This window comes from Macrobrachium nipponense, chromosome 5 (genome assembly GCF_015104395.2).
Source record: "Macrobrachium nipponense isolate FS-2020 chromosome 5, ASM1510439v2, whole genome shotgun sequence".
NCBI lineage: Eukaryota > Metazoa > Arthropoda > Malacostraca > Decapoda > Palaemonidae > Macrobrachium > Macrobrachium nipponense.
The window spans coordinates 73,161,270-73,172,542 of NC_061107.1; the positions used below are offsets into that span (position 1 = coordinate 73,161,270).

The window sequence follows — 11,273 nt, forward strand, 5'->3', positions numbered from 1 at the left end:
AAAGGTTATTTTTATTTACCAGTAGACTTGCTGTCTCCATTTTAACTGAGCAGCAGCTGCTATTTTTCTTTCTCCTTCAATCCCTGCTGTTGAATGGCCTTCTTGGCCCCAGTTCTTTGGCTTTTGCCCTAAATATCATCCATCTTTTCAATCCCTGCAAGAAGATGGTAATGAACAAACTGATGGAATGAAGGGAAATGCAAACAGTAATAAAATATCCCACAAGAAGTTTTTAGTGCATGCCACCAAAAATTAATGCAGGCGATGAAGTTAGATAGTTTGAGAAAATGGAAATAACCAAATTCACAGCTCTTCAAATTAGGGAAATCAGTTTTTGACTGTCTATTTGGGATCAAGCTCATGGATTCCTTCACAGACCTGAAGGCTAATGCCACAAGGCACTTACTAACGCTTTGAGATTCTGATGATTACAATTGTACTGTAATCCTTTTCCCAACCTCTTGATATTCTGATGATCATCGAAAGATATTTTTTGGTTAATTTGGCATTGTAAATCTAAGAAGGCATCCTAACGATGAATGAATGCCTCTTCTTGCCATTGATTTGTTAAAAATTGATATTCTGAACTTAAGAAAAAAATTTTCTTTACCTATTGCCTGCTCCTTTTTTTTCTTCATCTTATAGCACTTTCAGGAATGATCTTTACATGATATCCCCTGTGCAGCTTTGATCACTCCTAGACCATAGAGAAACTTGAGGCTGGATGCCATGCTTCCTTTTTTTCCTCACTAGATGCCAAGTAAATTATACGTAAATCTTGTCAGTTATCACCTCAGGAATTCCATATTGAGTGCCAATAGGCTGTCCTGAGGCAAGTCGTGTGTTTCTAGAGCAATTTAGTAAAAGCTCACTGGCTTGTTAGGTCTGTAGAGAGCTCTCTGGACTACTAATTTGTGCCACTCAAAAAAAATATAGCTCTGTTCTGGCTACAACGGTCCCAACATTACCTCTAAACAGTTTTTTTTTTAATTGGGGTTTCAGCCATTGCACTTATTCAAGTTAACACGGCCCCATGTAATAATGCATGTTGGTCTTAGGACTGAAGTGCCTTGTTTCCTCACATGTAGAATTCAAGTAGCTGACTTGCTTGAGCATGGTGAAAGTAATACCAAATACTGGTTGAGGGTTTTATTGAAGCAAGCTTAAAAATAATATCCATGACTAGATTATTACTAAGAAAGCTTTTTCTTGGCAGAATGACCTTTAGACAAATAAATTGACAGGATCACTTAGCCACCACATTATATATCTGAAAAATATGCAATGGTCACTAAAATTGACATTTTAAATGTGTGTCACAGGACATGTCATCATGACAAGTGTTCATGAATACTTAGTGATGCTGCCAAAATTTATAGAACATGAACATAATAGCTGGTGCTCTTCAATAAAAGATCGCGAACACTTAAAAATTAATGACATACCAAGAACCAGTGAATGTAACAGGTTCTTTTCGATAAGGATACATTGAAAACTTGGAAATTAAGTACATATCTACTAAGAATTCCCACTAATATTAGTAAAAAAAAGATTGTGTAAAACCTACCACAAAAATCAATGTAAAGTTAATATGTTCTATATTTCCTCCTAACTGTTATTGACCATGTGCTACTCCAAAACCCCTCGAGAAAAAAAAATTATAGTTGATAATGGCCATACCATAAAAAACGTAAAAGCAAACAAAGACTGGCCACCCTCCCCCATTTCTCAAATGTACAGTATTTTTTGGACATTTAATATTTTACTTAATACAATAATGTAGTGTGAAATGCATCTTGTCTTTAAGTTGGTGCAGGTATACGAACACAATGCTTTTGAGTTGTGATAAACTACCACCTCTCTCTCTCTCTCTCTCTCTCTCTCTCTCTCTCTCTCTCTCTCTCTCTCTCTCACACACACACACACACACACACACACACACACACACACACACACACACACAACACAACACAACACAACAACACGACACACTACTTTTGATGTACTATTATGTACAGTACTGTACTGCAATGAATAAAAGACAGTAAGAATACTGTCTTTTATTCAGTGAGAGAGAGGAAGAGTGGGCAAAAGCATGATAGTGCAAAATGTTTCATAACTTGTTGAAATACACAAAAGTGTATATGATTTTTTTTATGTTTTATGATTCTGTGATAGTATATATTATATCTTGTATGCATAAGTAAGTAGAACTACTGCAATTGGCATTATAAGTATTTTGCAGATATTTCTCTGAATTGAATGATAGAATGTTTTAAATTCTGCATTAGTTAGGATAGGCTTTAATATTACTGCTTCATACAGAATTGCTGTAAGCAATACGCTTACCGAGTTGCTCTTAGGTACTGCTGCATTGTGTAGGCTGTATACCAGCCAATGTTATTTGAAGGATATTATTACCTGTTGGGAGGGCCAAACTCTTGAACTGTTAATTAAGTTGAAATTCCACTAGGTTAGACATGGATGAGTTACATGGTAATGTTTCCAGAGAAAAAGCTGGCACATAGACCTCAATAAGAGGTTCCCCATTTTAAGTGGGAAAACTCGTGTTGACTTATTTTATAAAGACAGGTAGAAAATTAATATCAATATTGAACTAAAGATTAAAAATGTCATACCTACTAACCAAACTGCAAAATTTGTAGGCTTCATCTTTTAAGCAGCTGAACTGGAAAACACCCAGCTTACATAAAAGCCAAAAGAAGCACATTAAACCTGGAAAGAAATTATTTACAACTTCAGAACTGACAAATGTCTTGATGATACTTTACAGTGCAACTATATACTAATTGTCTTGAAGTGTGGAGGCCAAATGTGGCTCAGAATCAAAGTTGACTTTAAAAAAAACTTTGATCCAATCTGCAGTGAGAGACTCAGATGCAGCGCTGGAGTATTTTTAGTCCTTCCCTTGTAAATTCACACAATTGCAATTGTTGGACTTAACCATCAAAAGTGTGATAAGATTCAGACACCTAGTAACTCACCCGCTAAATAGCTTTTTAGTCAGGCATTTTTATAAATGATAGTCCACCACCACCGTTCCTAGTCAGAGCCAACAAAACTTATGAAGTAATACATGTAAATTTAACACTTCCTTTCTTACCAAAATGTTCCTATGGGAATACAAACCAGAGCCTTCTGCATTGTGAACTGGAATTACTTGCTGAAACTTTGAAGTTAGGTAGTTGGTTGGTGGTATGTGGGTGAGTGATGGAATCCCCATTCGCCTGCTGTCACCAACTACTAATTTTTTTTTGTTTTTAGTGTTTGTCTTGTCATCTGAGGATGTCATGCCACACTGCTGAATGCCAAGTTGAAACTTATTTATTTTTTTTTGTATGTACTGTAGGGTGGTTCTGTTTTATGTTTAACATGGATTGAAAAAGTAAGAGACAGCAAAAGGTATAATGGACATAAGAGGATGTTTAGTCACTTTATGCCTATGGTGTTAATGTTACCACTTTTGTTTTGCATTGGTGCTTAGCATTTGCTGGCTGGTCATCTTTCCATAGGGAGGTTTGACAACAGCAAAGGAAGACCAAAAGATGTTTGCTAGTTTCTTTAAAGGTGATTGTTCCACCTTCAACACTATCAAACCTTTTGGCTTCATCCTTCTGAACTGCCATCTCTTTCTGTCTCTCTCCCTACCTTCTGCCCTTTTGTAGGGGCTCTTCTTGTAGGAAAGAAAGCCAACCTATGCTGTATAACAAAGGTAACTCCGATGCACATGTGATAACAAGTACAGGCCATACTTCTTAGACCCTGCTCCTTGAGGAGATTATGACTTGTAGATGGAATAAGAAGAAAAAACACAAAACTGTATCCTCCTCCTCCTCCTCCTCCTCCTCCTTCCATGAGAAGTATGTCGTAGAAGCCCTCTCACAAGAAGTTCCATTGGACTTTGAGAGTGCCTGCCTGCCTTTTGAGTTTTGTAATGGAATTTGCCCATTCAGGGGGATGGCTTCTGTAGGTAGGGTTGACTCAGGGTTCTTTGAGGGTAGAAGCAGTCCTCCTCCTTGTTGTTGAGCTTTTCCTCATTTTCTGTCTTACACGGTATTTTCTTTCTGTGGGAAGATATTTCAGAAGCCCTTTCGCAAGAATTCCACTGAACTTTGAGTGAATGCCTTCCTTCTTCAGAAGTTGGTGGTGGCATTCACTTACTGATGTGTGAGATGTTTGCAGTGGGTAGGGTTGACACAGGTTTCTATGAGTGCACTTGTGAACCAGTGTCTTCCTGTTGGCTGCCGAAACCTGATGTCTGTCATATACTCTTCTGTTTGTGCCCCTGATAAGGTGCATAGAGAAGAGTCATCATTGCCTTACTTGGCTTGTGCAAGATTCCTGGATTGTGTGCATGCATACAGAAGGTTGATTGATGACAAGTTGATGTGCAACAAGTCATCACTGCTTGATACCACTGGATATGTCAACCTGTATGTGAGTGATTGTTCAAATTATTGGATAGTGTCTGATGCATCCACAACTCCCTATACACACACACACACACACACACACACACACACACACACACACACACACACACACACACACCCCAAATAAACGGTTCATTCATGTGACAGTATTGTTAATACAGCAAACTCTGTGCATATGATCAAGCAGACACAGGGTGTTCCTGGTTTGTCTAAGACTCCTGATGTGCATGCGTACAAGAGTGCACTTAATGCTCATCTGTGTAGCTCCTACTGACCATTTCAAGCCCTGCGATGCATTGGTTTTCTTAAATATCTTTTTAAATATCAACTGTATCTTCCTAAAAATTTGGCACAACATGGTTTACACCTTCTGCTAATATATGGCAATATAATTAAGTACCCTGAATTAATAATTAAGACACTTTACATAGAAAATTTTCAATTTCCTCAGTATTAGTTGTAAATATACAAACACCTGTCGTTTGCTTAGCCAAATAGTTAGGAAAGAAGCCCCACCCACTCTTTTTCTTACTCTGTCTGATACTTTTGAATGGAATAGTGTACTGCCATATGTTTTCTTTACGTTTTAAAATGTACACGAACTACCATTTATTACTGATTACTTTTCATAAAGCCATTTGTATGTTTTTATTTATCATGTACCTTTCTTATCTATTTCCATGAGAATCGTGGGGTAGTGGGAACTTTAGATTATTATTGGAGATATAAATATGGAAGGAAAAAAACAGATCATAGTTTATTTAAAAGTAAGATCACTATATACATTATTTTATTATATATATGTATCCAATAAAGTATGTACAATATATACAGAAATTTTACAGATTTTGAGGTAAATTTTTGCAGTAACCATGAAAAAGTATAGACATACAAAATAAAAAACTGGTGGATAAATATATCAAAACTTATTAATAACAGGACTATATATACACACGTATAAGGATATTTCAGCTCACTCCCATCCCTGTCTAAAAACAGATCGTCCTCGTCATCACTGGTGACGTTGACAACAATTGGATCTAGGCAATCCCGGATGTTGTCAGTAAGCCAGTATTTGTTCTCGAAAGCTTGACTTCATTGGACAGCTCCTTCCCACACTTGTTTAGTGACAGCAAGCCTTGCTTCCTCCAATCTGGCCTTTAGGTCTGCCCTGGTGAAATGCCATAACGATGAACGTACATATACATAGCTTCATATGCGCCCATACCTGCTCGATGGCACCGAGTTCAGGATGGGCGGGTGGAAGCCGGACGACAATATAAACACACCTGAACAGCTTGTAACTACTGCCCCTCTTAATTTTCAGCGGGTATATTTTCCAGTATATATACACACTGAATAAACCAAGAGGTCATAATAATCTCCCAAAATAATGAAACAAATAAACTTTATTGCATAAACTAATGTGGATACATAAAACAATAATCCATAAAGTAATTTAAAAATGTAAAACACTATACTACGTCATAATCGTAGTACGGTACACTTTCATTCATATTTTGTTAACAGGAAGTCTCAGTCAGATGCAAAGAAAATTGGAAATGTTCAAAAGTAAAGTGCCATTATTGATAATTTTAGATACTTAGTTATATTGCCATACATTAGCAGAAGGTCTAAAACATGTTGGGCCAAAATTTCAAGACGATACAGTTGATATTTAAAAAGATATTTAAGAAAACCTATGCATCGCAGGCCTTGAAATGGTCAGTAGGTTCATTCCAGTTATATTCACCAGATTTTAGTTGCCTTCTGACTTATGTCATCTCTTGTAGGGGTTGCACTTGGTTCTCTTGAGGTTTTTCTGTTGAAGTAAGAGTTGTGACACTTATTACTCAGCTTCAGGACTATATCTCTCTGGCATCCCTGTGTCAAAGTTAATAAGAGATGAGAGGAGACAGGGTTCCCTTTTCACTAATGAGACCAGGATCTTGACATTTCAACTAGCCAGTCAGTTGAGAGATGACCTCCCACTTTGGGATTCTGTCTGCCATATAAAAGGCAATAGTTTTTGTATATTCATATAGAAATAATTTACAAATTTGTAGATGTTACCGCATGGGTTATTTATTTTTGCTGTACTATTTGCATTTAGTATAATATACCATAATCCGCAAATTCACTCGACTACAATTGACTATTTTATCTTGAACAATCACAGGAGACAAAGGATGTTTACATTATATTTTTTTATGACAGTTTATGATATTTGTTATATACAATAGATAAAACCAAAAACAAGAGAATATGGAAGGACTGTTGTACTACTAGCATATATAAAACAAATGGTAATTTAAACAATTATGCTCTTCTTTAGATAAACTAAAGTAATACAGATAAATGATACAAGTCATACGGTTTGAATCTAGTACTAATTTGTGTTTTTTAGTTACGCAAGCCAGATGCTTTTAATATAATCCCACCTCAACCACCCTGCTGAGTCCCTAATGCCAAAGGGCAAAGTGCTCAGTGATGGCAGGCAAGTGGGAATTTCCCCCAATCCTCCACTAATTGCCTTGTTAATAAGTTTGAGTGACTCCAGCTTTTGCTGAAGGATACTCCTTAATAAAAAGCTCTGGTTTGTATACCTTGGAAAATTACAAATTATTTTAAAAACTTGTGATGTAAGTAAAGGTCCATATTACACAATCTAAGGTAAACAGATGACTCCAAATCATCTTCTGTTGAATGATTTGCTGTAGTTTTGTCTGAAAAAACAAGCCAGTTTTCTTTATCCAGTAGAGCATAGGATGTTATAATAGAGTTGTCTATTGTAAAATCAACAGTTTGGTAAGCAGTTTTTATTAGAAAAATTCCCCACCACAATTTTTAATTTAAATTTTGATTATCCTAACAGCTCAGGCTGTGCACTTTAGGCATTAGTACTTTTGGGCATCTGCAGCATCCCTTCTGCCACTGGCTGCAACTCCTGTCATTCCTTTTCCTATAGTACCTCTATTCATATTCTCTGTCTTCCATTTTACTTTCCACCCTCTTTTAACAATTGTTTCAACATTACTTTCAGCACTGAATGTCTAAACAGGTCCTAGTGCTTGCCCTGTGGCATAAATTGTATTTGTCCTAAAAATTACTGTTGAGTGGGTGAAGTTTTCAGCCCTTGAATTCTATGGAACTAGTGTAAATGGTAAAATTTTTTCATATCTGTTCATGGAGGCATTCAAGTTAATGAAGATGGTGATAAGCTGCCACAATTACACCAACAAATACTGTACATATGTATACTTATTCCAGTTGGTGACATTTTTCTATCTAAACCTTACAATTTCTTGAACCCTATGCCAGGTTGTGGTACTATTCTTTATTTTGTTAAGGGAGAGAGAGAGAAGTGATGTTAGGTTGTCTTCAAATTGGGAAAACTAATTTAATCCACGAGTGTTAAAATTTCAGACTGCATAGGAGGGCAGAACAACATACAAAATGTATCATGTTTTAGGTGACTGTTCACCTTCCATTCAACAGCAAATATCAAATTCCTTCTATGGAAATACAAACCAATGGCTTTTACTTAAGACTGTTCCCTCACTGTGAACAGGAGCAGTTGTTGACCTTGGTAACCAAGTTGTTATCTGGTGGTTATGGGAGGTGAATGGTGAATATACCTCTTTAGCCTTACATCACTATTCGCTTTTTCCTCAAAATTCGAGAGTAGTAATATTGTGCTTGCACTCTTCCCTGGTGCTGTTTTATTTATTTTATCACTTATTAAATTTGAGTGTTAATTTGCCTTTCTCATTGGTTATGTCCTGGATGGAGAAAAAAATGTGAACCACCACCTTTGCAAGGATGCTTGAGTGCTTTATGTCCTTAGAAGTGCGTTGGCTGGACTTCCCCACAGTGGGAAAATTTGATTAAGTTGGAAGAAGGCCAAGAAGTGTTTGCCAGCATCTTCGGTGAAGAATTCACCTCTGATCCCATGTTCCTTCCATTCTCCTCCTCCCATTCTAGTTTCTCTCTGTCTCCTCTAAGCACTAACTCTTCTTGAGCTGTGCCGAAGTCTTGCTACACCCTGTCTTTGAAGGATAAGGCAACTGTTGGTGGTGACAAACCATCAACAGCTGTTTCACCCTCAAACTTATCTGACCAAGCTGAACAGAAAACTCATCTTATTTTTGCCAGTTCCAGATCCCTGGGCAGTGTTGGAGAAGACCTTCTAATACCCCTCGGGTAATCTGGATGTTTACATCTTTCTACCTTTCAGGCTTCTTTTGCAGGGTAATCAGCAGAGTGAGTAGTTAGTATTACCATCAGCTTTGTCTCAGGATGACCCTGGTGGAATCTTAATGACTGAGAGCTCATAGTATTATGATCTGCTGATTCTTCTGGTCAAGGTGCTGAGAAATATTCTCCCACTCTTGTGTCAGCTACATGTTTGGAAGTACATGCAAGCTATCACTCCCAGCAACTTCACAAGTGGAGGTTATCCAGTGTATCCTGTAAGAGAACTTTCTTGAAAAGTAGAATGAGGCCCTGAGGTTCTTTCTGATGTTGATGAAATTATCATAATGTATATGGCATAAATGGCATGTTTGGGTTTTCCAGGAAAGTCGTTTTCTTCTACTGCAGCCTTCTACATTTTGGTAAATAGAACTCAGAGGAGACCCAATTGCCACACCATTTATGTGAGAGAGAGAGAGAGAGAGAGAGAGAGAGAGAGAGAGAGAGAGAGAGAGAGAGAGAGAGAGAGAGAGAGAGATTAAATAGTATTTTCATGTGTTCACAAATGGTCAGGGGTACAGAATTTTATCTATTGTCTCATTAATTATTTAGATATGGTTTCTACTAGTCTTAATGGTTTAACATATTAATTACAGAAATTAATGAAAATCCCATCTATGTCACATAAAAAGCTATAAAATTAGTAGCTTTATTACACTGATCACATTTTGGGTAAGGAATTAAAAGAACATATTTACAAATACCAGATGAAATAATGACTTGAGTAGCAAAATTAGAAAAACTAAAAGAAGCATCATGAATGCACCATTGCACTTGTGTAATACATATTGTAGAATAACACAATAAAGAGTGAACAGTATCGTGATAAAACCAGCCCGAGAAGAGCCCTTGTTAGTCTCTGAGGTCTGGCTAATCTAGTCTATCCTATTCTATCTGATAAAAACAGAAGAATGATCTGGAATACTTGATGTAACCACACAAGCACAGCTGTGCAGCAACACCTTGCATTACATCATTCAGTATGGATGGGAAAAGCTGCCCATATGGACTTAAAGGAGCAACAATCAAACATGATTTCACAATGTAGACAAAGTAAGGGTATGTAATCTTGAAAAAGGAACTGGCCCATGTGTGTTATTGCTTGTGCCAAATTTATGAAGAATTTTGCTTAGAATGAAAAAAAGTTCACTGCTGTAAGAAACCCCATTTTGACTATATACTAACTATAATTACACTATGTATACTTGTTCGCTCTTTAACTCATATTGTATTTTAAGAATTTTATCTGGCTTCAAACCCATCAGGTTAGAAATCATGTATGGCAGACGAATGAAATCCTAAGCTGTCTAGCAGGATTTCAACTATTTTTAACTTGAAAGCACTGTCAAAAGAAATTGGACTTGATTGATAATTTATTTAGTTAAACAGTAATGGGTTAGGGTAAGGATAAGTGTTTACAGCTTGGACAGAATGGTGTACCAAAATACATGAACATTTTAAGGCTTCTGTAAATAAAGGATGATATTTTCAGTTTTGTGAAATAATATGCTCATATTAATTTACAGTTCTATATTAACACAAGTACTAATCCTTCCATGAAGTTCACATTACTACTGTATTTTTAGTTCCATATATCTCTTTAGGCTATGCCATCAGTGACAGGATGCCAAATGACAAACTCTCTCTCTCTCTCTCTCTCTCTCTCTCTCTCTCTCTCTCTCTCTCTCTCTCTCTCTCTCTCTCTCTCTCTCTCTCTCTCTCTCTCTCTCTCTCTTTTATTGTTGAAGGATATTGTAAAGAATAACTTAGATAGTTCCCATGAATATCATCTGTCAAAACCAGAAAATTACTGAAGTATATTACCTATGCAGTTGCTTCATTTCTATGAAAATCATTTTCAATACGTAATTAATTGCTGAGCCATAAAAATATGGAAAATATGAAGTTATGTTTTGTGGATAATGTAACATTCAGTTCCAGAGTTCTCTGTAAATTTCAATTATGATCGTGTGCTATATATTAATAGTGTAACTTTTGGTTAAGAGTTTTTGTAAGGAGTATTATGAAGATTACTTTAATCTTTATAATGGTTTGCAAACTGCGTATTATCTACTAAAGCCAGTTAATTTTTCAGCACCTTGGTCTCGGCAAGGTACCCCAGACTGGGATGAAGGCGATGCCTCTTTGCCTCCTAGAACAGCACGACGTCATAATGATGATCGACGACGTGTGGCAGACGAAGAAGAAACTGTGCTAGATGCTGCTGAAACTGGAAGTGTAGGCAGTCTTGATCGAGGTTAGTCACTCATATTGCTGTCATTTGTACCTTGTTTAAGTGCATCAGAAGTTGTACTTCATAAATAACTGCAACAGCGCATCTTTTATTGATCATACTAGTATCCCTTAATGTGAAATATATTGTTTATAAAAAGTTAGTGTCAAAATCCAACTTGAATGTTTAAGTATACTAGTAAAAGAAGATAGAGGAGAAGGAGCAAGCACCAAGGAGGTTCTGAGGGGCCCCAAAGTCAAGTTTTTCAACAGGAGGATGAACATGAATATTTGTGGGGCCTCCTTCACAGTTGATTTGATGACATGTGTTCT

The 11,273-nt window shown here is 36.7% G+C and overlaps 1 protein-coding gene across 2 annotated transcripts in view; it reads left to right on the plus strand.

Annotated features, from left to right (window-relative positions):
• LOC135215406 (RNA-binding protein FXR1-like) overlaps window positions 1-11,273 on the plus strand; it is a 196,816-nt gene that overhangs the window by 181,118 nt on the left and 4,425 nt on the right. For both annotated transcript variants that reach the window (XM_064250006.1, XM_064250007.1), the window contains one exon: window positions 10,804-10,965. In XM_064250006.1, the coding sequence (XP_064106076.1) occupies window positions 10,804-10,965 (162 nt within the window). The remainder of the gene's footprint in view (window positions 1-10,803; window positions 10,966-11,273) is intronic.